The 23,271-nt window shown below is 54.7% G+C and overlaps 10 protein-coding genes across 10 annotated transcripts; 6 read left to right on the forward strand and 4 right to left on the reverse strand.

Moving 5' to 3' along the window:
- Positions 1 to 1,973: 1,973 nt before the first annotated feature.
- B0I36DRAFT_364754 (uncharacterized protein) lies at positions 1,974 to 2,943 on the forward strand (the record flags this gene model as incomplete). Its single annotated transcript, XM_046159024.1, has 2 exons — positions 1,974 to 2,149; positions 2,283 to 2,943. 2 exons carry the CDS (start codon positions 1,974 to 1,976, stop codon positions 2,941 to 2,943), a joined length of 837 nt encoding a protein of 278 aa, XP_046010368.1.
- A 786-nt stretch (positions 2,944 to 3,729) lies between these two features.
- On the reverse strand, positions 3,730 to 5,444 carry B0I36DRAFT_247680 (serine/threonine-protein kinase chk1; the record flags this gene model as incomplete). The annotated part of the gene is made up of 2 exons (XM_046150326.1): positions 3,730 to 5,278; positions 5,359 to 5,444. The coding sequence occupies 2 exons, from the start codon at positions 5,442 to 5,444 to the stop codon at positions 3,730 to 3,732; spliced, it is 1,635 nt and encodes a 544-aa protein (XP_046010369.1).
- Positions 5,445 to 6,024: 580 nt separating this feature from the next.
- On the forward strand, positions 6,025 to 7,086 carry B0I36DRAFT_140456 (ubiquitin-conjugating enzyme/RWD-like protein). The gene is made up of 4 exons (XM_046148357.1): positions 6,025 to 6,169; positions 6,281 to 6,467; positions 6,537 to 6,869; positions 6,928 to 7,086. Exons 2-4 carry the CDS (start codon positions 6,364 to 6,366, stop codon positions 7,028 to 7,030), a joined length of 540 nt encoding a protein of 179 aa, XP_046010370.1. The 5' UTR covers positions 6,025 to 6,169; positions 6,281 to 6,363; the 3' UTR covers positions 7,031 to 7,086.
- Positions 7,087 to 8,018: 932 nt separating this feature from the next.
- Positions 8,019 to 8,725, reverse strand: B0I36DRAFT_364757 (60S ribosomal protein L31; the record flags this gene model as incomplete). Its single annotated transcript, XM_046159025.1, has 3 exons — positions 8,019 to 8,222; positions 8,378 to 8,452; positions 8,639 to 8,725. 3 exons carry the CDS (start codon positions 8,723 to 8,725, stop codon positions 8,019 to 8,021), a joined length of 366 nt encoding a protein of 121 aa, XP_046010371.1.
- A 1,243-nt stretch (positions 8,726 to 9,968) lies between these two features.
- Positions 9,969 to 11,210, forward strand: B0I36DRAFT_364758 (RGS domain-containing protein; the record flags this gene model as incomplete). Its single annotated transcript, XM_046159026.1, has 3 exons — positions 9,969 to 10,153; positions 10,216 to 10,912; positions 10,974 to 11,210. 3 exons carry the CDS (start codon positions 9,969 to 9,971, stop codon positions 11,208 to 11,210), a joined length of 1,119 nt encoding a protein of 372 aa, XP_046010372.1.
- A 947-nt stretch (positions 11,211 to 12,157) lies between these two features.
- Positions 12,158 to 13,416, reverse strand: B0I36DRAFT_140513 (COP9 signalosome complex subunit 7A). The gene is made up of 2 exons (XM_046148358.1): positions 13,167 to 13,416; positions 12,158 to 13,087 (listed from the first exon to the last, which is right to left on the reverse strand). Exons 1-2 carry the CDS (start codon positions 13,197 to 13,199, stop codon positions 12,239 to 12,241), a joined length of 882 nt encoding a protein of 293 aa, XP_046010373.1. The 5' UTR covers positions 13,200 to 13,416; the 3' UTR covers positions 12,158 to 12,238.
- A 26-nt stretch (positions 13,417 to 13,442) lies between these two features.
- B0I36DRAFT_327396 (uncharacterized protein) lies at positions 13,443 to 14,391 on the reverse strand. Its single transcript, XM_046154463.1, has one exon. The coding sequence runs from the start codon at positions 14,163 to 14,165 to the stop codon at positions 13,701 to 13,703; it is 465 nt and encodes a 154-aa protein (XP_046010374.1). The 5' UTR covers positions 14,166 to 14,391; the 3' UTR covers positions 13,443 to 13,700.
- A 1,150-nt stretch (positions 14,392 to 15,541) lies between these two features.
- B0I36DRAFT_246603 (E1-E2 ATPase-domain-containing protein) lies at positions 15,542 to 19,183 on the forward strand (the record flags this gene model as incomplete). Its single annotated transcript, XM_046150241.1, has 2 exons — positions 15,542 to 15,654; positions 15,730 to 19,183. The coding sequence occupies 2 exons, from the start codon at positions 15,542 to 15,544 to the stop codon at positions 19,181 to 19,183; spliced, it is 3,567 nt and encodes a 1,188-aa protein (XP_046010375.1).
- A 625-nt stretch (positions 19,184 to 19,808) lies between these two features.
- On the forward strand, positions 19,809 to 21,657 carry B0I36DRAFT_327398 (uncharacterized protein). The gene has a single exon (XM_046154464.1). The coding sequence runs from the start codon at positions 20,169 to 20,171 to the stop codon at positions 21,417 to 21,419; it is 1,251 nt and encodes a 416-aa protein (XP_046010376.1). The 5' UTR covers positions 19,809 to 20,168; the 3' UTR covers positions 21,420 to 21,657.
- Positions 21,658 to 22,183: 526 nt separating this feature from the next.
- B0I36DRAFT_327399 (uncharacterized protein) lies at positions 22,184 to 23,227 on the forward strand. The gene has a single exon (XM_046154465.1). It carries the CDS (start codon positions 22,402 to 22,404, stop codon positions 23,185 to 23,187), a length of 786 nt encoding a protein of 261 aa, XP_046010377.1. The 5' UTR covers positions 22,184 to 22,401; the 3' UTR covers positions 23,188 to 23,227.
- The last annotated feature ends 44 nt before the right edge of the window (positions 23,228 to 23,271 follow it).

Raw genomic sequence — 23,271 nt, forward strand, 5'->3', positions numbered from 1 at the left:
GCTGGGCTCGCCGGCATGGCGCCAGCACAATCCCTCGCCAAGACCGGAGGTTTCCATTCGCTGCAAAAACTCCGGGCCGTCACAAAAAGATTGAGAGACAATGATCAAACTACAACTAAAATCAATGAAAAAGAATTTCCAAGACCGCTGTCAGTGACTAGGCCTGAGAGCCTTGGGGGCCTGTCTGGACCGGACAATATTGCTGTCCCATTCGGAGCGTTGACCAGAATGAGATCACTTCGCGTCGGCCAGCCCGTTGTACCACCTCAACTACTTCTAAGGCTTTACGGGTATCAGAGAAATATACCGAGAATCTACTGTACTGGGCGCATACTGTTTAGTCGTTCGAGTTTATCAAATCTTAACATTGGCAGGGGTACTTACACGTTCATGGTACACACTGCAATTGACATGCCCAAAGATGACCACATCTTGTCACAAACTCAACCTGGATTGTTGTGGCCTTCCACGCTTGAGTGTTCTACTACGACGCCAATAGTCTTCTCGGTCCTATTGTGAAGATTTGAGTCTGTATGTGGACAAAACGTGGTCCGTCGACAGTACGGGAACGACTGAAGTCAAGATAGCCTCAGGCCCGTGCTCGTAGGATAGCCGCTAGTACACGAACATTACAGAATCAAGCTACTTGAAACAGGGACACCTAGAATGTCCAAACCGTTGACTCGTGCTTGCAGTCTACCGTGTCCAAGCCGGCGTTTTGTGACCCGGTAACATCTCCACCATGGCGAGGAGCCCGAGGCTTGAGCCACAACCCATGACGAACGTCGACCCACCACCGCAAGCCGTTAGCTCTCGGGAACGGCGTCGGGAGCGATGTTTCAGACGCGAGTTTCTTTAATGGGTCACCGAATCGGCAGATTAAACTTCTTCTAGAAGACATTAGGAACAACTGCGGCAGGTTGAGCGGCGGAGAATATGGCAGGAAGATAAACCCCGGAGTGGCAACATGTGCTGGAACCCCGCGATGAAACGATTTTCTTTTCCTCAAGCCAAGTAAATTAGACATATTATCGATTTTGAATGTTTGGGCGAAGTCACGATACTTTCGCGGTCTTCATGTACGTATCACACTGCCAGACGCAAGTAGTGTTGATGATATGGGGACACGTCATCGACCTCTCGTCTGCAAAGCCACTTGAGGAGATTGGGAACTCAAAGGATAATTAGAGTATGAGTGTAAGGAAGGGTACTATGGCATTGCCGTAATCTTCTTTTCGAAGACTAGAGCTCAAAAATCAAGATCATCCCATATCAACGACAAGACACTTGTTGATAGACAAGCACTCAACCGTGCAGGGAGGTTCAAAACAAACGCGGCAGTTGCACCCATCAAGCGCCTCGCTCAACTACATGTCAAATCGTGGTAGGAAGAGACTTTGCTGTTCGTCACGAAGAGTTACACGGCTCTTCCCAGAGAAACCTATACCGTTTGATAATGATCCACGAGTTGGCATTGTTCCACCACAACAACCTCACAAGCACATGAAGACCAAGTTACACGCTGGACATCATACTTTGGCACTACGACTCATTCTTGCCCATAATTATTGACTCAGGACAGCGCACAGCTACTGCAATGCAACTCTCAGCCGAGTCACCAACACCGACATCCTCCCCAATACATGTTAACGCCTCTTCAGCCGTTGGTCGAGATATCTATGCGCGGCTGATGAATTTTCAAGAGAAATCATCGACATACTCTCTACAGTAGGCTGTCTGAAAAGTCAAAATCATCTCGTCATCACCAACTGGTCTCACTTCCACTAAACCAACTACGTTCCTGATAGTAGTCGAGTGAACAGCGAACAACTTCACACAAATCCTCTCAACAATCTTCCAGTTTCATATACCCACCAACCATTTCATTCGCGCCTGCCTCCGGCATTTCAAATCGCTAACTACGAACGGTCGTCTCCGTTCCTCACGCAAACACTAAACAAGAGCTCATCGCCATGGCTAAAAATTCAGGATCCGACGGTGCCAACCGATGGACTACCGAGAAGTCACTCAAGTTTGTGCTCCTGCTCATGCAGGCCAAGAACCACGACTTGTCCATTCGAGGATGGGAAGAGATTGAGAAGGCGCTGAGGATTGTATTCCCCGAGATGACCTCTCACCGCTCCGCCCAGTAAGTCTCTTCTTGGCACATCTTTGATCAACACATCGGAGCCGTTGCACCTGCCATCCTAGACATATTCCCTTGCCTATCCATGAAACTCGCCGTTGGAATCTCCGAAACGCTAATGCATACTTGAAATAAGGCAAAAGTGGACCAAGATCAAGAAGACCTACTGGGATGATGTGGGCGAGGCCGTCAAGCAACATCTCGAAGCCACGGCCCAGGCTGCACCGGCTGCCACAGCGACATCCAGCTCGCGCGCGAAGAAAAATGACAAGCCAAGCGCAGCCAGTCATAAAACGGCGATTTCCAAGCACTCCACTAACGAGCCCGCGGATGTCGTGACCGATGACGAAGAAGATGAAAGCGACCAGGATAGCCAGGAAAATGAACCAGACGAAGAGGACTCTGAAGACGAGGCCGATTCTGACGATGGCGAGAATACACCCACGGACGATGAAGAGAGCAATGAGAAACCCAGCAAGAAGAACAAGAGTATCGATCGCACGAGCGAGGGGTCTGGAGATACTGCCAACGCAAGCACCAGCTGCAACGGAAAAGGCAAAGGTAAGGCGATTGACGAAACCAGCTCGGACACCAAAGACGCCAGAAAAGCCAAGAAACGCGGCGCACCCGAGGGGGCAGCAGCCACGGACCGCAAACCTAAGAAGTCCGGATCTGCACGCGATCCTGGTGTTGGTGCGAGCAGTAGCAGCAGCAAAACAGCCGAGCAGGCACCGGTGGCCAAGCAGTCCGCAGGCGACCCGGCAACAAGCCTCGATGCGTTCTTGGCATTGGCATAACGTGGATATGGTGGAAGAATGCATCCATTTAACGCAAGTGGTCGGTCTTTTGGGCAACAGCGGTTGGAATCTGGGTTGATGGCCGCTTTGGTTGCAACCGGAAAGAGATTCAGAAGAAAAATCACGATAAATGCGAAAAAAGGACAAGAAAATTTAGAAAAGTTTCAACAAGTTGAAGACGATAGAAGCAACAGGCAGTCAGGGAGCGGGAATGGCACATCTCGTCGGAAATATTCAATTCGTGCCTAGAGGTTTGTCTAATGGTTGCAAGCACACCCAATTCAACCAGTCTCTGAGCAGACACATACTTCTCAATTTGCACAGCCATAGTTCCGCGTAGATTTGAAGAATCCAACTTGCTTCATTCCTTATGTCGAAGCCTTATTTATTCTAGCCAAGAGCTCAGGATCTCAAGGCTTAGACCCATGCTAACAGCGATAGAATCATCGGCACTTCGAGCCCAAGACAATGATTGTATTTATGCGACAAACAAAAAGACGCTCCTATGCCACCAAAACGAGAAAATCAAATCCAAAAAGCCCTACCCAAGCGTCCAGCCAAGCGCGAAATCCGCCTATGTTTATACAAACCCGAACCAAGCCATATAACACCCCCCCCTTAGCTCACATCTCCAAGTGTCTCGTTCATAATAAATGCCTGTGGCATCTCGGCGTAGGTTCCCCTATAAGTGAACAAGTCGGCTGTACTTGATACCAAACCCGACCATCGACTCTATCTGCAGCATAGCAAGTCGCCTCAACGGATGCATCCTCGGGCACGAGCCCGCTAGGCCTCGGGCTTATACACGGCGTCCTTGCAGAGCAAGACGACGTTCTTGAAGAAGCGCCGCCACTCGAGCGGATCGCCCTTGACTTTGACAAAGCGCGCCTCGAGCAGCTCCTGGGACTCGGGGAGGTAGTACTTGTCGATGACGATCTCGCCGTGCAGGCTCTGTCGGCGCCCATCGACAGTCTTGATCTTGATTGTGCTGATATGGTCCGCCTGGCCGATGTGACCTGGGGTGGGAGGCAGAGGGACGTTGAGCTGGTGCAGGGCGTCGCGAAGCATTTGTACCAGCAGCTGTGGTGGCACGTGCGAGAAGAAGCGCGTGAAGGATTGAGCAGGCACGATATCGTGGAAATGCCGGGCTCTCTGAGTCAGGGTCATGGGTACGCCTGGAGCTTGCGAGAATTGACTCATTGTTGGCTCTTCTGCCAGCACCTCGAACACTGAACTGGGCTGGGTTGCTGCGGCAGCGGCGGTCGCATCCGCGCGTGACACGGGTTGCGTTGACGAGATAGCCTGTGCGCCGAGCGAGCGGAGAGTCGGTCTCTCCCAGTCAAAAAGCGCGTCACTGATTGGTGTCTCTGGTTGGGTCGCTGACATGCCCGACACATCGGCTGCTGGTTCAGAGTCCAAAGCCATCGCGTCCTGGGAGTAGCGCCCTTGCGAGCCAGTCGGTCGCTGGCTGAAGTCGATATGCAGGTTTTCGAGCATCTTCGTCGCTAGATTTAGAGGATCCGATATCTGCCCATCCGGGCTCAGGAAGCGATTTGGTCTTGTGTACCATGGGTGTTGTCGGACTTGACCGAAACTAAATCGTTTGTTGGCTTCCGTGTTCATCATGCCGCGAAGTAGTGACAACGCGTCAGCCGGGACCCTCTGCCAGAGGTTATCTGTACTGCGCCCATTTGTCCGTAGATACTCTTGAAATTCCCAGCTCGCAGAGGTTGGTTCATCCCAAGGAGTGTTCCCGACGAGTAGGACAAAGAGGATGACGCCGCATGACCATATGTCCACGAGATCTGGCGAGTACTTCTGAGACTTGTCGCCTCGGCCGCAGAGCAATACCTCCGGGGCAATGTACGGCGGGCTGCCACACATGGTTGTGCTGAGTTTTCTCTGGCCTTTGTATTCAAACATGGTAGCCATGCCAAAATCTGCAAGCTTCAAGCTGCCGTCAAGAGACATGAGGATGTTTTCAGGTTTGAGATCACGGTGGCCGACTCCTTTCGAGTGCATGAAGCTGACGCCGCTGATAAGTTGCAGAAAGTAAAGGTGGGCAATGTCCTCAGTGACACCGACGTCTGCCTCAATCTTGTCGAACAGATCGCCTCCCTCGGCAAACTCCATGGCAATCCATCGCCAGACATGGTCTTCGCCGGTAGCGAACCACTCGATGATGTTGGGATGCTGGCCTATGAGAGAGTGGAGAGAGACCTCCATCGCGATTTGCTTTGCTGAGATGCGGCCATGTTTGATGGCATAACCTTTATGAATGAGCTTGACAGCAAATATGGGTTTGGGTGCATCCAAAGGAACTGCCTTCTTGATGCTGTTTGTCGTGCGATGTGCAATTCTGTTGTCAGTGGTGTGACATCACTCTGGCGTTTCACGTCAGGGTTGGCCACTCACGAAGCGTATGCTCCCCGTCCTATTGTCTTGGATATTATGCGAAAGGGCAGGTCCCTAGGAAGAGGGTCTAACTGAGACTGTTGCATGGCGTAGAACTTCACTTAGTATCAAGCATCGAGTGTAAACAAGGTAAAACAATTTGTGAAGCAAGGCATCATATGAAAGAGACGGCGGTCAAAAGCTCTGACTCCTCTGGTCTAGTGTGGTCAACCGGCCGGGTCCTGGTGTGAGACCTGGTCACCGCCAGATAGCCCGATTCAGAAATCACACAACAGCTGGGAAGACCGATAGACTTACCATTATTGTGATCCAAAAAGGAAGGACGCGACCGACGCGCTTTCAAGGGGTTTGCCTCTGCGTAATGCAGCCACTGATGCCGGGTCTTCTCTCTTGTGTGAATGCAGGTCGCGTCCTGGGTCTCGCGTAAAGCGATTGTATTCGTTGCTGAATCGTGACTCGACCAGACGCGCACCAAGTGATTGGCGGAGGCTGCTCTAGCAGCTTGCAGTGGGGGGACCCTGGAGCCCTGCACGCCCATTTGGAGGGGCCGGCTTACCTAATCACAAGCTGCTCGTGGTTGCCATAGGCGCCTGGATTTGTTTACAGTGCATTGGGCCTGACGAGGGCGGGCGCCTAGTAGCGGTCTAATGCCACTTCTCAAAGAGCGCGCTCCCTTTGCTCGACCTCGAACTTCCCTCCTGAAATCCTGAACTGACAGCATCCCCAACACGTCAATCTGTTCCAGTCCGTTGCCTCACTGTCTCTATCAGTTCTATATTTCCAGTCTTTGCTAGCATCCCCTCTCCACCAGGTTCGTGATACCCACCACATGCGTCACCCGGCAGTCACTTCGTATAGCGCATGCTTCCGAGCCGCCAGATAGAGTTCAAGGAACGCTAACTATGCGGCCTACCACTTCCAGACAGCAGCTTAAGGCACGACTCCGTCATTCAATCATTCGATTCCATCTGGCATCAGCACAACCAATAGCCGAGACCAGTCAACATGGACTTTGCCGACCAGAACCAGAACTCCGTCCCGGGCAGCACCCAGGCCGCCAAGCTGAATGCCGCCCGCAAAGGTCCCGACGCTCAGAGTGTGGCCAAGAGGTACGCTGAGCATGACCAGATCCAGGCACGGACAACCATGCAGACAGCATGCTAAACCCCCGGACTTAGGTTACAGACAGAGCTTATGCAACTCATGACATCCCCAGCGCCAGGCGTGTCAGCATTCCCTGGAGCGGATGGCAACCTCATGGCCTGGACAGCCACAATCGAAGGGCCCGACGGCACACCATACGCCGGACTGTCGCTGAAGCTCTCCCTGAGCTTCCCCAACAACTACCCCTACGCCCCGCCGACTGTGCTTTTCAAGACACCCATCTATCATCCCAACTTCGACTTCTCCGGCCGCATCTGTCTCGACATCCTCAAGGACAAGTGGACGGCAGCGTACAACATCCAGACTGTGCTGCTCAGCCTGCAAAGTCTGTTGGGCGAGCCCAATAAGTGAGTGTCTTGTTGTTCTGCCCTGTGATCACGACATCCTGCTGACAATGAGGAAAAGTGCCTCCCCGTTGAACGGAGAGGCGGCAGAGCTGTGGGACAAGGACCCCGCGGAGTTCAAGAAGAAAGTTCTTGCTCGGCACAGGGACATCGACGACGAGTGAGGGCATGCGTCAGCTTGGTAAGGACGGGTTTGGTTGCAGGGCAGAAAGCCCACCGGTAGGTTTCGGAGACTGGAATTGGGTGTGTCATTCTGGGCGTTCAGGCAGGCTTCATCACGAGCGTTTGTGATTTGGGCTTTGTCCACTTTTTCCTGGGGCTGATTTGGGGTCGGTGAAGTTGCATGGGAGTTGCGTTGCGTAGTTTGCATTTACGGGAGCTTTGTTTCCAACCCAGCAGGTATGAATATGCCTGGATGAGAATACAATACGCCTTTCCGATGGACGGACATGCACTTGCGCCTGGGTTATCACATCATGTTGCTCCATGAGCTGATGGTACGCGGAATGGCTAACAAGCAATGATGGCCGGTAGAGACCACGCGTGACACCGCATGCAAAATGGACAGATGGTTGAAGAGGTCTAGTCACGGCCAGAAGATGCCGCGGTAAGTTGCCCAGAAGTACGGCCTCGACATCACATCGGCAAAGGGCAAAAATCCAACTTTTACTTCCCTCACACTGCAGTCGCATCACTCGCTGTAGCTCTCAAGGGCCTGAGCAACGACTGGTCAGAAGATGTTTTTGTTTGATTATATCCCGTACGCCTTCTCCTGCAAAACTCCAGAGTCCTCTTCACGCGCGGCCGTCGTCGTAATCGTGATCCCGTGCTGTCGGAGACGTGTCGTTGTCCGCATCGCAAAAATACCTTCAAACCACTTCACAGAACATAAGAGAAAAGAGCAACACGCCCCGGTATTCTTGTGATGTGTGTTTTTTTGTTCTTTGTTGAATCAATTCTTCTTTGTTGATTCTAAAAAACAATGGAATGACCCGGCCCTTTGGATGAATGCGCCCCGCGAGAGAAAACCATGTCGATTTTTGATGTTTTCGTTGTGTCGATGTTGGTATCACAACAAAGGTGTGGTATGTGTGAAGAGGTGGAGAACTCTGAATTTCTTTTTGTTTTCGTATTGTCTGTGTTCCTCTCTGCTTATTCCTCAACGACAACGGTGACCAGGCCCTTGGGGTTCTTGACGTTGACAGCCTGGACGTAGCTGTAGAGCTTCTCCTTGGCGCCCTCCTCGTCGTTTCTCCGTCGGCTGATGCGGATGCGGAGTCTGTACGGGACACCCTTGACACCCTGCTCCCAGACCTTCTTGTTCAGCTGGGGGTCGACGCGGACATCAGAGGTTTGCTAGAAGTTCAGTATTAGCACAATGATCCTGCAACAAGGCTGGGTGATGGTGATGGGCGATTCGAGAATGTGAACGTTGATTGCAAACGTTCGGTGTTGCGTGGTGTTGTGTATGTTCTTGTGATATTGATGCTGCGGGAGAGGGGTGGTCGTACCATAGCCTTCTGGGCGAAAGCCTTGATCTCCTTGATGGCCTTGGGAGCCCGCTTCTTGAAGGTGACACCGTGCAGCTATTTGAAGGTCCGTCAGCATAACCAATCTCTTATGAATTCCTGCTGCGTCGCAAAGATTCCGCTCAAGGACTCGTCCCAACCCAGGTGTCGTTCCTCCCTGACATCTTTCATGCGACGAGTCCGAGTGCGGAATGCCTTCTTCGAGCAGCATTTGGTGATTCCAGGTCATGGGCCAGCACATACCCTCTTGTGCATGTGGATGGTGTACTCGCGGGAGACGACCTCGTCGATGGCGGACTTGCCGCCCTTCTTCTGGGTTTTCGACGACATTTCTGCAGTAGTGACGGTGGTAAGCAATGGTCCTGTGCGCCGGGCAATTGTGCGTGTGCGTGCTTGACGTTGGGGGTTCGAATCGCACGACAGAAGCAAGGCGGAAATGCGAATGTCTTTCGGGGGCGTTCGAGACGTCGAAATGTACGGGTCGGCTTACTGGTGATGGAAGGGGTGTCCGTGAATTCGGTGGTTGTCGAAGGTGAGTCTGGGCGTGAGGTATTGAAAATAGCTGCGCTGCCTTCCCTGGTCACGAATCCGAGCGGGTAGCGCAGACGGGCGGAGCGGGCTGCAAAAAAAATCACACAGCACTGTTTTGTGTGGGATTTGCGAAGAGGGCAGTTCGCTAGTCGAGCCAATCACCCTGTGCGCTCGGGATCCACTCTGGCATTCGTGGCTCAGGTTGTGGCTTTGGAGACGCTATCGCGATGTAGATGTGGCTGGTGCACGTTATCAGGGATTGTGCCTGCTGCTCCCACCTGGGCAAACCAAAGGACATCGTGATTGGCCGCTAGCCCCACAGCTCATTTAGCGTCCCTTGCCGGCCAGGGGATGCAGCATCATTCGCTCTCTGGCACGCATTGACGCAGGCCCGAGACTCCTCTGCCAGTCCGCGTTCCAGGTTGCCCGAGCACCCGCCCCAGGCCGGCCACCGACGTCGAGCTGCTCCGCCCCTAGCCCAAGCAGACTCAATCGTGCCTTGGTCTTCCGCGACATCTCCAGCTCCGCCAGGCACCGGATCGGAAGTGCTGTCTACGGCCACAGACACAGACACGGTAACACAGCTGTCGACTGGTTCATACAAACCTGCGCGAATACATTGATTGACGCCTCGTCCTTGCGCGCCTCCCTACCGTCGCAGTGTTTCACGCCCTTCCCGACCCGAACTCCCTCATTTCGCGGATACGACGACGGCCTCAGCGAAGACCACCTCGTCGCTACACTACCCACCACCTTGGCCATCCACTCGTTCCGGCTTTGCGACTCTCGTTCAACTTTCCTCCACTTGACTCTGTATCGCAGGCCATAGTCAGGCTTAATCAACTCATCGGGTCGCCCTCACCTATCAACATCTGCACTTCGATTCAGTGCAGGATCAATTGCGTCACATACCCAAGGACTATTAATTCCCGAGCGCTGCGCGCTGGAAGTTGCGACACCACCGTCACTTGGCAGCACAGGTCACTCGTTGCCCAGCCGATTATCCTAAGCCCCTTCGTCTCAGATACTTGGGCTGCTCACCATGGCATACACGGGACGAAACCCTCAGGGCAATGGCAGCCCCTCGCCGTTGCCAGATGTGTCTCGCAACCGGTTGCCGACATTGTTTGAGGTTCTCAGCCGCCGAACCCACCCGCCGGTGGACCTTTTCTCCTTCTACATCTATATGAGAGACCAGCAGCGCTCTGTTGATTATCTCGACTTTTGGTATGTTGCTGTTATTGTCCGCCAATTGTGTTCCTAGCGGCACGGGCTAACGCTGCTTTCAGGCTCGATGTTGCTCAGCACATGTCGCTATGTCGGCACTACGTCCGAGAACTTAGGAGATCAGTCATGGTTGGCACACCAGACCTGGACAAGCCAGAATCGAAGCGCAACTCGCAGGCACTTGAAGCTATGGGCGAGATTCGAGATGGTCCTTCAGGGCCGACCATGTACGCAAGTGAGAAGGAGCGGGAGCAAAACGCTCAGATGTCGGCTTATCTGCGTGACCAGCCAGTTCCTGGGGCCCTCTATAATGAGTCTCCTGCTAGCAGCCAAGAACGACGGACACGGGCGAGCACGCAGCTCAGCTCCCAGCACATTACCTCGGACTCTAACTCGCCGATGCATACTGTGGCTCGTGAAGACATCCGGGCATCAGCCGAGAAGATTCTTTACACGTTCCTCCTCCCCGGCGCGGAGCGCGAGATCACCCTCCCCGGATCCATCACCACCGACATAACCAATGCCATCGAGCAGGATGGTCGGGATGACCCGGAAGTTTTTGATGTGGCTAAGGACTACGTCTTTCAGGCTATGGAGCGTGATGCCTTCCCTGGGTTCCTCCGCGCGCGTGCTCTTGGCAACCTGATCCCGCCCACGATCATTGCTCGACTGATCATCGGTCTTATTTCGCTCTTTGCCGGCTTCTGGGCGGCTTTCATTCTCATCTTCCTCGATAGGGACCGACTAAACCGCTGTTGGGTGAGTCCCGTCACCGCCTCATGCCATCACTCGTTCTACTTCGTGCTAATCAGTGATCCAGGTTATTCTCCCTTTTACTGTTGGTGTCTACCTCCTGGCATCGTACCAGTACAACCTGGACCCAATCATGGCCATTGTGGGCTTCTCCGAATACACACCCTTCAACTTCTCTCGTATCAGGGAGCCATACGTCCGGAAGCTCTTGGTACAACGATCTCTGATGGTCCTTGCCTGGACCATCATCATCGACGCTGGTCTTTGCCTGCTCTTCATCTTGGTTCCTGGCAAGCGTCTATAATTGTTTGCACTGCGTAGGTGAAAAGGCCCCATCGATAATAGTGACATTCCGGAAGGACATCTGAGTGGCCACTGGAGTGCAGACATTCTGCCTCGGCTGGTCGTGGCCCGTTGTCATCTTTGGCTGTTTGGCAGTATGCTTTCACCATTCTATCTTTGTCTTGTTCTCTTTTCCTTACTTATACCACTGTTTTCACCCGGCTTTTGTCGTTAAGTCTTGGTCTTGGGGGTTCACTGTACGAGCGATTTCTCTTCCTTGGCATTTTGTCATCTTTCAGAAATGGACGGATAGTCTAAATCGATTTGCACAACATTGTTAACTTTGATATCTCATCCTATGCTGTGAGACGAGGACCATGAATGCGCGGTCGGTGATTCTCGAGAATTGCACAAACTCTGCCCTGCTTCTCCAACATTTATGACATCGTAACATCTGTTTGATGCGTTGCCTTGGGCACGTTCAGGGGGATAATCTAGCTGTATTCACCGGGTGAATATGTCTCTAGTCTATGTATACATCCAGGAAACTAGACTTTCACTTGCCGTACAGCACGGCAGAAACGGTCGAGTCTCCAGTGTCTTCCGGCCAAGACGTTCAGGTTGCCTCTCTGGCTGAGCCAGACTTCAAAGGCGTACCTCTGCCTAAATGTACACCTTGCCAAGGTGTGCCTGCATGCTTGCGCAAGTGTTTCGCAAAGCATCGAGAACGCCTTGCAAAGTGCTTCTGTTAGTAGACGATTTTGTCGTAGTAGAGTTTTGGGTCGCCTCTGTGTTTGCGGATGGAGTGAGGCTCTGTTGCCCGGGTAGTTGCGCAATCAAGCCTATTGTGTTCTGCATATGGCACATTCATCGTGTCGCGCTGCCGTAACGTATATGTTGACCTTTTCATCATGGCCATTCTGGGCGCCGTTCCGTGAATATCTATGATGTTGACGTGGACTCCTCCTGGTCGAAGGTTGGATCTTGAGGGGAAATCTCATTGCTCGAGATTTCACTTTTGGGTCGTTTGCCTGGAGGGTCGCCGCTTCCCTAGAGCTTTCGGCGACTGGCCCGTTTCTTGCCGTTTCCATTGGCATCTCCCTCATCATAGACGTCCTCGTCGTCCACGTCCATGGGCTCCTCGTCCTCATCACCAACATTCGCCTCGACACTCCCGCGCTTCCCGTAGCGCTGACCGCGGAGATGCTGGACGGCACGGTTTATCATGTTGGGCTGGTTTCGGCCGTGGACGTAGCCCTGGTCTTCCGTCCGGACGTCCTGGGCGAGCTTCTCCTCCACGGCTGCCCAAGCCTTCTTGTCTGCATGACGCTGGGCTGCTGTGGCCTTGATGGAGGCTATCTCGGTCTCGAGCTCGTCCAAAGTGCTGCCACAGCGTGCGGACCACGTCGACAACGAGTCGAGGACACTGGGGATGGCACCTGGTGCGAGGTCGCGCAGGGGGGAGACTGAGCTGATGTGCACCGTTCTGTTCCGCGCGTCGAGTTGTGCATCCAGAAGCCCCGCGTAGATTGCACTTATAACAAGCTCTTCGAGGGTTCGGTCGTCGGTGATGCCGAGCTCACGCTGGAGTGAGGCGTAGCTCAGGTTGTGGGGGCTCTTCGCCAGGGTGAGCAGGGAGAGCTGCCGGAGCTTGCGGATCTGCTGCTCATTCAGCGCTGGAAGGTCGGTGGCTGATGTATGGTCGTGATATGTGCCGTAGGAGAAGATCTCGAGCAGTTTCAAATGTGACGAGTACTCTGAAGACTCGGCAAGAGCCTGAATCTGGGGAGCGTGGAGTAATTCGGCAAATACGAAGGTATTCGGGTTTGAGGTCGCTTGTGTTATAAGGTCGGCCGCCGCGCGAGGTGCGCTCGCTGACTTTGTCAGGGCCATAAAAGGCTGCCAAGAGATGATGCGTCAGTAAGTCTGCCACGCTTCAGTGCCCGGGTGAGGAGAGCGGAGAGCTCGTGATACATACCTCCAGAGCATTGAGAGCCTTTGTCTGCGCCATGGTGACTGTGTCTGCACTCCCGATAGATGTTCTGCCCTGGCCTTGCTGAAGGAGGTGTGCGCCAGATGCCCTGACTGACTGGCGAGGCAATCAGTGAGCCAGGCTGTGTAGTGAAGTTGCTCAAGGGTTCAGAACGTAGTGTTGAACAATGATCAAGGTCGCGGGGTAGCTGTTGCCGTGGATGACGGCAGGCAGCCTTGCTATAGTGGGGCCTCGTTGTGGGCGCCTCCGAGTCCACACCTCGCTCCTTCCAGGTTGTTTAGCAACAGCTCTTGGCGAAACATGATCTTGTACATGTAAGACCTGTCACGACGGCACCCAGGCGAATTACCCAAATGGGCTGCGCTGCTGCAAGCTGCGGCTGACTCTCGCCTCTCTCGGGAGACGCATTCATATCTATATAAAAAAGTCGGATGGAACAACACTGGCCTATTCTCTTGGTGCTGAATTACCTAGGTAGAGCCCACCAAGCCTCAGGACGACCGCGTGCTAGTACGAATCTCACAGCCTAGAAGCTCCTCGAGTGAGTAGTGCCAAGCAATGAGTGCATTTGACAGGTCTAGGAACGTGTTTCAACCCGCGACTGATCTGAGCACGCTTCACGAATAGCCGTACAGAACGTACAAGCATGTCAGCACGATCTAGCGAGCAGAACCGATTCCGGTGTTCGATTGACGATCTCGGAAGACAAGACTGTGGTACTGCCCAGGTGGTGGTTCCAAGGTTTCTTGAAGACTTGCCAGTGGGGCGCAGGGGTCCAGCAGACTGGTCCACAGATACCGGAGACCATTCGTGTTTCTCCCGGGGTTGTCGAAACACGAGGTGCTTCTTTGAGGACGACAGGGTGGCCACGCAACGTGTTTCAATTGATTTTCTGCAGACGAGTAGCTCCGGCACTGCGTGCTCAGGGCCGGCTAAGATCGTGATGTGCTGAGAACTCGCAATGATGGCCTCCATGGTTAGCATGCAGATTGGGAATGCCGCGACGGATCTTGGAGCCGGATCACTGTACCACCACCAGTATTGATTGCCCCAGCTGGGAAAGAGAGCGGCCGCTGTGGCGAAACTCCGTGCCAAGTCGGTGATGTCCAACGGCCCAGCCGTCTGCACTGGCGATATAGTGCCAGTGATCCACTCACTGCAATCCCGTGCAAAGTTTCGAGCCTGGTTGCAGAATGGGGCAAGGGGGTCCTGTAACAGGCCACAGAAACGGTGCTATCGTGATTGACCCGTGCTGCGCTGAAACGAATCTGCCGCCGCAAATTCAGGAGCCCCTTTGTGCACGCTGCGCAGCACCATGAGTCGAGGCGCGAAAGCATCGGCTCATGCCCTGACAAGAGAAACACGACTTGGCCTATGGGGGACGAGTGCTTGATTTCTCAGCAAGGCCATCGTACGAAACCCTAGGACATGGCGTGTGGATCGCCGCTCTGTCCAAACTGGGAGGAGGTCAGCAATGTCAGCATATTAGCATGTCAGCATGTCACCGGCAGCATCGTATCGGGCCTTGGGGATACTTTGTCCTAAGCTGCAGGCGCTGAGCTCATCACCAGACCATGCTTTATTGCGACTTGCCCGAGAAGGGTGGCGGCCGCCCGTAAGGTCCTGAGGGTCTCCATGTTGGGTGCCACCTCGACGGTGCCACCCGTCCGCTCTCCCGTGTTGGGCATGCGAGACGCAGTAGCGTGGCCGCCGTTCAAAACGGAAGCCCGACAAGGCACATGCACGGGGGCCCCTAGTGCGACAGTCTCGCCAGTCGCGAGCGGCCGGGGTATGCGCCAGCTGCTGCTCGCCCGCCTCTCTGAAAGTTCTCATGCTCAGTCGTCCTGCCCCGGGGTGCGGCCCCGTTGTGCCTCCGTATCTCCGCCCCCATCCGGCTTTTCCAGGCCCTTGCACCTGTCTGGTGTGTTTCTCCATCGGCGGGCGCGGCTGACAAAACCAGGCCATCACCCCATCCCCCATCCCGCTCGCTCTTTGGACACCACCACCGCCAAGCACAGCCAGCTTAAGCTTTCCGGCTTTGCATCTTCGCTCTGCGCCTGGCTCAGCCTAGACCGCCGCCTTTTGTGCTCGAGGCCCAGTGCATCATCAGCCGCTCGAAGACTGAAAACCTCCGGACTCTCCTCACAGCAGACCTGCCTGGCGCAGCCTGCCCCTTTCCCCCAGCCGAACGATCAGCGATCCGTCCGCGTTGCCGGTAACACCACTCGACCTTGCGACATTCTCAGGAGCCAGACAAACGATATCATGAGCTTGTCGCTTTCGTTGTAGCCGACCCCGCCGACCTATCTGTCTCTTCCGCAATCGCCAGTCACGCAGGCACGAGCCTGGCGCATCCCACAATGGCTCCTCCGTCAATATTGATTCCTCCTCGAAGCCCTTCAGGGTACACTCTCACAACAAGCCCTCGGCCGGTCAGATGGGCGACATCGACTTTGAAAGTCGGTGGCATGACGTATGTTCTATTCAAAGGGCCCTGCGCTCTTGCCTCCGTCCTCCGTTCAGTCGCGTGCTAACCATGCTGCTTTAGATGTGGCGCCTGTACTTCTGCGGTCGAGTCTGGCTTTGCGAACATTGACGGTGTCGGAAGTGTCAGTGTTAGCTTGGTCATGGAGCGAGCGGTGGTCATGCATGATCCCGACCGGTTCACTGCCGAGCAAATCCAGGAGACCATCGAAGACCGCGGATTCGACGCCGAGGTGCTCTCGACCGATATTGCTCCCTCCGCGCAGAGGACTCCGGGCCACGGGATCCTGTTCGACATGGATGGCAATCAGGCGCCGATTTCTACGACAACCGTTGCGATCGAGGGGATGACTTGCGGCGCATGCACATCCGCCGTCGAGGGAGGCTTTACTGGCGTGCCTGGCGTCAAGAGCTTCAACGTCTCTCTGCTTTCGGAAAGAGCCGTCATTGAGCACGATGCAGCGGTGATCTCGGTCGACGCCATTCTCGAGACTATCGAAGATCGCGGCTTCGGCGCAACTCTCGTCGATACTCAGATCACCGAGTCGCCGGAGAGTCATCCTGCTGGCCTGGAAGCCGCACCCTCGTCTTCTGTCACAACCACTGTCGCGATCGAAGGCATGACCTGTGGTGCTTGCACGTCGGCAGTTGAAGGTGGCTTCGTGAACGTGGATGGTCTCATTCGTTTCAACATTAGTCTGCTTGCTGAGCGGGCTGTGATCACGCACGATGCTGATAAGCTGTCAGCTGAGAAGATCGTCGAAATCATCGAGGACCGGGGTTTCGACGCCGAAATCATATCCTCTGTTGCCGACCTAGCCGAGTCGTCAGCTGCGACTTCCTCCACTGCACAGCTCAAAATCTATGGCGAAGTCAATGCAACTAGCGCCAAGACGCTCGAGGATGCGCTGCGCGCGATCGCAGGAGTCACCTCTGCCAGACTGACGCTGTCGACATCCAGACTTACGATATCTCACCAGCCTGCCAAAGTTGGTCTTCGTGCCCTTGTCGAGGCCATTGAGAAGCTCGGCTTTAATGCACTGGTTTCTGATAACGACGACAACAACGCACAGCTCGAATCCTTGGCGAAGACGAAGGAGATTCAGGAGTGGAAGCGTGCTTTCCAAGTGTCTGTGACTTTTGCGATCCCCGTCTTTTTCATCAACATGATTTTCCCCATGATGATCAAGCCTCTCGACTTTGGTGGGGTTCAGCTCATCCAAGGCCTGTTCCTTGGCGATGTCATCTGTCTCTGCCTGACCATCCCGATCCAATTCGGTATCGGCAAGCGGTTCTATGTCTCAGCTTACAAGTCCATCAAGCACAAATCGCCAACGATGGATGTTCTCGTCGTACTGGGCACATCAGCGGCCTTCTTCTTCAGCATTTTCGCCATGGCGGTTTCTTTCTTCTTTGAGCCACACAGCAGGCCGGCCACTATCTTCGACACCAGCACGATGCTGATCACGTTCATCACACTAGGTCGCTTCCTGGAGAATCGTGCCAAAGGCCAAACTTCCAAGGCTCTTTCCCGGCTCATGTCTTTGGCACCCTCAATGGCTACCATCTATACCGATGCGATCGCCGCAGAGAAGGTCGCGGAAGGTTGGGAGACTCCTGGTCTGACAGGTGCTGTGAAGACCCCTGGTCCCGACGGCATCACGGTGGAGGAGAAGGTCATTCCTACTGAGCTCATTCAAGTCGGCGATATTGTCATCATGAGACCTGGCGACAAAATTCCTGCTGATGGCATCATCGTGCGCGGGGAGACCTACGTCGACGAGAGCATGGTTACGGGTGAGGCCATCCCCGTCCAGAAGAAGAAGGGCAGCGATGTCATCGGCGGCACTGTCAACGGTCACGGCCGCTTTGACTTCCGTGTGAACCGAGCTGGAAGAGACACGCAACTCAGCCAGATTGTGAAGCTTGTTCAGGATGCCCAGACCACCCGAGCGCCGATCCAACGACTCGCTGACAGATTGGCCGGTATCTTTGTGCCGACCATTCTGTGCTTGGGTCTCGTCACTTTCCTTGTCTGGATCGTGCTCAGCCATGTTTTGGCCAACCCTCCAGCCATCTTCACCAAGCAGGAGAGTGGCGGCAAGCTGATGGTTTGTGTCAAGCTGTGTATCTCTGTAATCGTTTTTGCATGCCCCTGCGCGCTGGGTCTGGCCACGCCAACCGCCGTTATGGTTGGAACTGGTGTTGGCGCTGAGCATGGAATCCTCGTCAAGGGCGGTGCTGCTCTCGAACAGACCACCAAGATTACGAAAGTCGTCCTCGACAAGACCGGAACGCTCACCTACGGCAAAATGAGCGTTGCCACGGCAAGGCTGACTTCCGTTTGGCAGGATAACGAATGGCGGCGTCGGCTCTGGTGGACAGTTGTTGGTCTCGCTGAGATGGGCAGCGAACATCCTGTGGGCAAGGCCGTATTGAATTCTGCACGTGAGGAACTTGGCATGGACCCTGAGGCCACAATCGAGGGCAGCATTGGCGACTTCCGCGCCATCGTCGGCAAGGGCATCACAGCGACAGTGCAGCCTCAGTCTAGTGCGGAGCGGACGAGATACAAAGTTCTTATTGGCAGTCTCCCATTCCTGCGAGACAGCAAGATCGATGTGCCCTTGGACGCCGTTGATGCCTCTGAGGAACTTAATACCCGGAGCGCCAAGTCCAAATCGAGCTCGAACGCCCCTGCCGGAACCACGAACATCTTTATCGCTATCGACGGCGCATATGCTGGCCATCTGTGTCTCGCAGACACTGTCAAAGAAGGCGCGGCTGCAGCTATCGCTGTGCTCCACCGTATGGGAGTGGAGACGGCGATTATCACTGGTGACCAGAGGTCGACAGCTCTCGCCGTGGCCAAGATTGTCGGCATCAGCCCGGAGGACGTGCACGCCGGTGTCTCGCCTGACCAAAAACAGGCACTCATCCGGCAGTTCAAGGAAGAAGGTGCCTGCGTGGCCATGGTGGGTGATGGTATCAACGACTCTCCGGCCTTGGCCACGGCCGACGTAGGCATTGCCATGGCGAGCGGCACGGATGTGGCCATGGAGGCGGCCGATGTGGTCCTGATGCGGCCCAACGACCTCATGGACATCCCTGCGGCGCTGGACTTATCACGCACCATTTTCACACGCATCAAGCTCAACCTCGCGTGGGCCTGCATGTACAACATTGTTGGCCTGCCATTCGCGATGGGCTTGTTCCTCCCTCTCGGGTTGCATCTTCACCCTATGGCGGCAGGTGCCGCGATGGCGACCAGCAGCGTAAGCGTTGTCGTCAGCTCGCTAATGCTCAAGTTCTGGAAGCGCCCGGCGTGGATGGAGGAAGCGCTGCTCGCGGGTGCCACAAGCGACGGCGTGGTGCGGAGACGCGGCCGCGGGTGGACGACGCTTGACTACGCCGTCACCCGCGCGCAGGATCTCTGGGCGGCCCTTACAGGTGGCAAGAGGAGCAAGAAGAGCGACGGCTACGTCCCTCTCGACACGCTGGACCGCGTGGACGTATAGGAGTTCCCGAAAGGGCAGTACATACATACGCACTTGTTTGCATAGCACGGAGTCTTCCCTTGTGTAATATCTATTTCTTTTTGTTTCGTGTTTATCCTCTGGCTGCGCTTTGAGCTTGATCGATCTATGCGTTGTTAGAATGGCGGGTTTGTCGCTGTCTCCTTTTGCGGCTGATGCATGGCCCTTTTGCGATATCCCCTTGCCTATTACGTAGAAAACATACACTGCTTACATGAGACGCACATACATCACATGCTTCATATGCCAAGTAGATCATGCGCGAGCAGGAATTTCCACGTGAAGACTTGTACGGACCCCGTAAGCCGTCGAATATTCTCGGGCATTCTGGGCACATTGCACCGTGGCGTCAACCCATAGTTCTTCTCGGACGATTTAATTCTGGTGCCATTGACATCCCGGCCCACAAGCAGGCGTAAGCACGGTGCTTCTCACGCCGACTCGGCCGTCGGCCCGGAAGAAGCCGAGCTGAACCCTTTCACCAACCGAATGCCGCTTCGGGGAGCAGTGGAGGCGGAGATCAGGCAATCATTTGGAGGAGGACTAAGTATATAGCCCGTCCCACGCGACGCTAACGGAGCTGCCGAGCTTAATTACTTGTATATTTGAATTGTCCTAGTGCAGAACACGAAAATACGAGCGTTTTCCCTCATCACTTGGGGTCATCTGACATTGTTCACTTTTGTGAGGATTGGGCAGTTCCCGAGAGGAAATCTTTTCGCATTTTGGGGGTGCGCGGCGCACCACGCAGTTCCGACTGGCAACGACCAGCCTTTTTCACGGAACCGCGACTTCTTCCGCGCAAAAGCCTCGTTCGTGCGAAGCCCGCGCCAGTATCGCCCCATTGCACTACGCACCGTTGAAGGAAGCGAACAAGACACACACAATCAACGGCGACACTTGCACTTGTGCATCACACAAACTCTCACTTATTGCAGTCCTACGGCGGCACCTGCGGCAATCTGCCATGTCGTTGCATACCTGGATACGGCCGCCTGGGAGCCCGTTCGGACACTTGCTGCACGTCCCCCGCTGGGCAGCCATCACAGCGGCACTGGGCGGCAGTCTTGTCGTCGTGCCTGTGCTGTGGCTGCGGTATTGGAAACGAGTGTTTGATCTACGGACTGTGACTGAGGGGTCTGTTACCAGGGTCACGACAAGAGGGAAGAGTGAGCTGCCGTGGCGGGTCGGGGAAGTGCTCGGCCACAAAGGAGACGGCGATAGCGACTGCAACAACCCCAACAGCGGAAATGACGAGGCCGCATTGTCAGCCGGGGAGGCCTTTACGGATGTCGAATACATTGTTGCCCGCGAGCGCGTGGTCTCACATCCGATAGATGTCCGGAGCATCAGGCACGAATTCCGCCGCAAAGGCTACACCACGGCCACCACGAGCGATGACAATGACGACGACAACAGCATTCATATCGTCAGCTCAAGCATGCACAGCGATGACCCGTCATCATTGTTCTCACCTGCTGAACTCGGCGAGATACTAGACCTCGACGCCCTCGTCAACGCGTACCTCCGCACCACGATGACTTTGTTTGCAGTGTACACTCCACAGGCGTATGCGATGCGTCTTCATCCAGCTGTGCGTCGGCATGTCGGCGGGCGTCTTCGTCGTGGTCGCGAGATCGGGACCTCGGGCGGCTCAGCTGGTCCCACCACCGCAGCGGCAGCAGCGGCTGCTGTGTCCGAGAGATACCCTGGGCTCGACGCGGAGGGCGAGGAAGTACCGGCGCGGGTGACGTTTACCAGAGAGTATATCGCCCAGTGCGACTTCGTGCCTGGAGACAGGGTGTGTGGTGTGTATGTCGTTGAGCAGCGGCGCAGGACTGGCAGCGGGATAAGAGTGGTCTTGCGTCTATCGCCGCCTGGTGGGAAGGACGAGTGGAAGGATGCTCCGAGCGGTGTGTTGGACCTGGGCATTGAGGAGGTCGACCACGAGGGCCATGACGATGATGATGACGACGATGCCTTGACTGTTCATGGAGGAGAAGAATCAAAAGATGGTGGGAATCAGAGCGAGATTTTGATGACTGCAAAGACAGGCAGGGCGAGGAAGATGCGCTTCGTCAACGAGACCGTGCTTTGGAGGGCCAAGGACGAAAGGCCCGTGTTTCTCGAGGCCCAGCTGGGGCGATGGATGCACAGCCTGATGGCCGCGTGGTTTGTCGTTGGCGGCTCCGAGGCGGTCACGGTATCGTCTCTGTGAGTTATACGCTATGCATTTTAGTACAGGCTGGCTACTACTAGTAGACATAATCTATGGAGAAACAGACTTTCCGAACAACATTCGTAACGAAGTGCTGAAGAATGGGGGTATGGAGTTGCTGAGACGGCATTCCTACCACCTGCGGGGGAACGCAACTAGGAACGGGCCGCAACAACTATACAGACTAGGTTCATAAACAGGATGTATTTTCATTCTGTGCTCTCTCAGACTTGTGGAGCTGAATTTCTGTACTTTCTCCTTAACAGGTCCCCATGAGATGCGGAATTTGGAATTCTTCCCCAAGTTTGAACCTCAGACTGCGAATAGCTGTCGGCTTTCCATTTTCACGGAGTACTCCAATTCTCTGCCGGCACTCCCAGAAGCGGTCATGATCTCCTTAGTTTCTCTTCATAACCACGATGATTGTAATCCACAATGCAAACCTGAGGGGCAGCAACACCGTGGGACTTAGTTGGTTGGCTGCAACGTTTGAACGCTTAAACAACCCCCCCGCACACCGCGCCGGATAAAGCAGATTGAACACCAACAACTTATTGCCTCGCTATCTCTCTGCATTCTCAAGGCGTCAGATTTCGACACAGCGAGACACTTGTCGCAACGCGCTTCAGTCCAGAACATCCCCTCGGCCTATCTCAGTTTTCAGTAATCAGCATGTCGACTGCTGGTCCAAACGCCTCTGCCCGATCTGTTCGAGATGGAGCATGGCTCAGCGCGCAGTCCGCGACTGGCAAGACGCGGCCATTCCCCGGATCCGATAGAGGCGCTGAGTCTGACTTGAGACTTGTAGATCAAAACGATGCCCTTTATGCCGAAGAAGGTTGGAGCCCACTGGGTGATGGGACCTGGGGCTGGACTGGTAAGGCATTTCAAGCGGTCTTTCTCAATCTTGATCTCTCTCACGCAGAAGGACATGTTCTGACATATGTAGTAGTATTGCGTACAGTCTACACACCCGGGTCCGATGCCATGTTCTCCGAGTGTATTGCCAAACTGCACCTCTGGGTGCGGCGCTTCGTGTTTCTCCCACTGTTTCTTTGGCGTAAAACTAGTCGACATGAGCCGGACCCGGTCTGGAACGAGGAACTTTGGAAGCGTTTCAAGCTGGACATTTGTCGAGGACCCGACAAGCCTTGACCGGACTCAGGCAGATCCTTTATGGCATAAGGACACGACGGGTGTGCCGTTGCGGTTGGCTCAATACTTGCAGCAGTGGCTGCAGGAGCACGGCGTGGACGTGGACGACCGCCGGATGATATGGAACCCAAGATACCGTGACTTCTTGGTCATAGATGAAGAGGCGCTCCGCTCACTGGCGAATCTGGCTGCTTTTCTTCCGAGCTTGCGATCACCAGAGCCCGGGGAAAGTGAAGACAGGAATCGTTTCCGGCATATGCGAGATATTGGGACACCGCCAGCATTCGCCTGGTTGCTAGACTCGAGGCAACTCCTCTTGAACTGTGGCTCTCCGGCTACGACCCTCATTCACGCCAACGGGAGCGTCTACTTCGACAAGACGACAGGCACTTTCAGCAGTCAGGAATATCAGGATCTCTACAGCCAAGGTCTTTCCTCATGGGACCCGCTGCGAAGCCCGAGCGAGGCTCGGATGAAGTTAGAGGTCAAGCATTTTCAAGATGCATGGTTCCAGAGGAAAGGTCAGGATGAAAGACACCCAGGCGGGGGTTTCTCGTGCCGCGAGGAGAGGCTGAACTCGGACGTGTATTGGTTCGACGAGCGTCGGCTGTAATCAAGTCATGGCAGTCCATGCCCTGGAGGGACTTATCTACCATGGTAAGGATCCTGGGTGAGGCAGAGCAGAGCCACTGCCCAA

The sequence above is a fragment of the Microdochium trichocladiopsis genome, assembly GCF_020744255.1.
Source record: "Microdochium trichocladiopsis strain MPI-CAGE-CH-0230 chromosome Unknown B0I36scaffold_7, whole genome shotgun sequence".
Classification (NCBI taxonomy): Eukaryota; Fungi; Ascomycota; class Sordariomycetes; order Xylariales; family Microdochiaceae; genus Microdochium; species Microdochium trichocladiopsis.

Coding starts and splice junctions, on each gene's coding strand:
- B0I36DRAFT_140456 (XM_046148357.1), top strand. CDS start 6,364: ATGGACTTTGCCGACCAGAACCAGAACTCCGTCCCGGGCAGCACCCAG. Junction 6,468..6,536: donor GCTCAGAGTGTGGCCAAGAG/GTACGCTGAGCA, acceptor CCCCGGACTTAG/GTTACAGACAGAGCTTATGC. Junction 6,870..6,927: donor CTGTTGGGCGAGCCCAATAA/GTGAGTGTCTTG, acceptor AATGAGGAAAAG/TGCCTCCCCGTTGAACGGAG.
- B0I36DRAFT_140513 (XM_046148358.1), bottom strand. CDS start 13,199: ATGGCGCAGACAAAGGCTCTCAATGCTCTGGAG. Junction 13,088..13,166: donor AGGCTCTCAATGCTCTGGAG/GTATGTATCACG, acceptor ATCTCTTGGCAG/CCTTTTATGGCCCTGACAAA.
- B0I36DRAFT_327396 (XM_046154463.1), bottom strand. CDS start 14,165: ATGCTAACCATGGAGGCCATCATTGCGAGTTCTCAGCACATCACGATC.
- B0I36DRAFT_327398 (XM_046154464.1), top strand. CDS start 20,169: ATGTCGTTGCATACCTGGATACGGCCGCCTGGGAGCCCGTTCGGACAC.
- B0I36DRAFT_327399 (XM_046154465.1), top strand. CDS start 22,402: ATGCCATGTTCTCCGAGTGTATTGCCAAACTGCACCTCTGGGTGCGGC.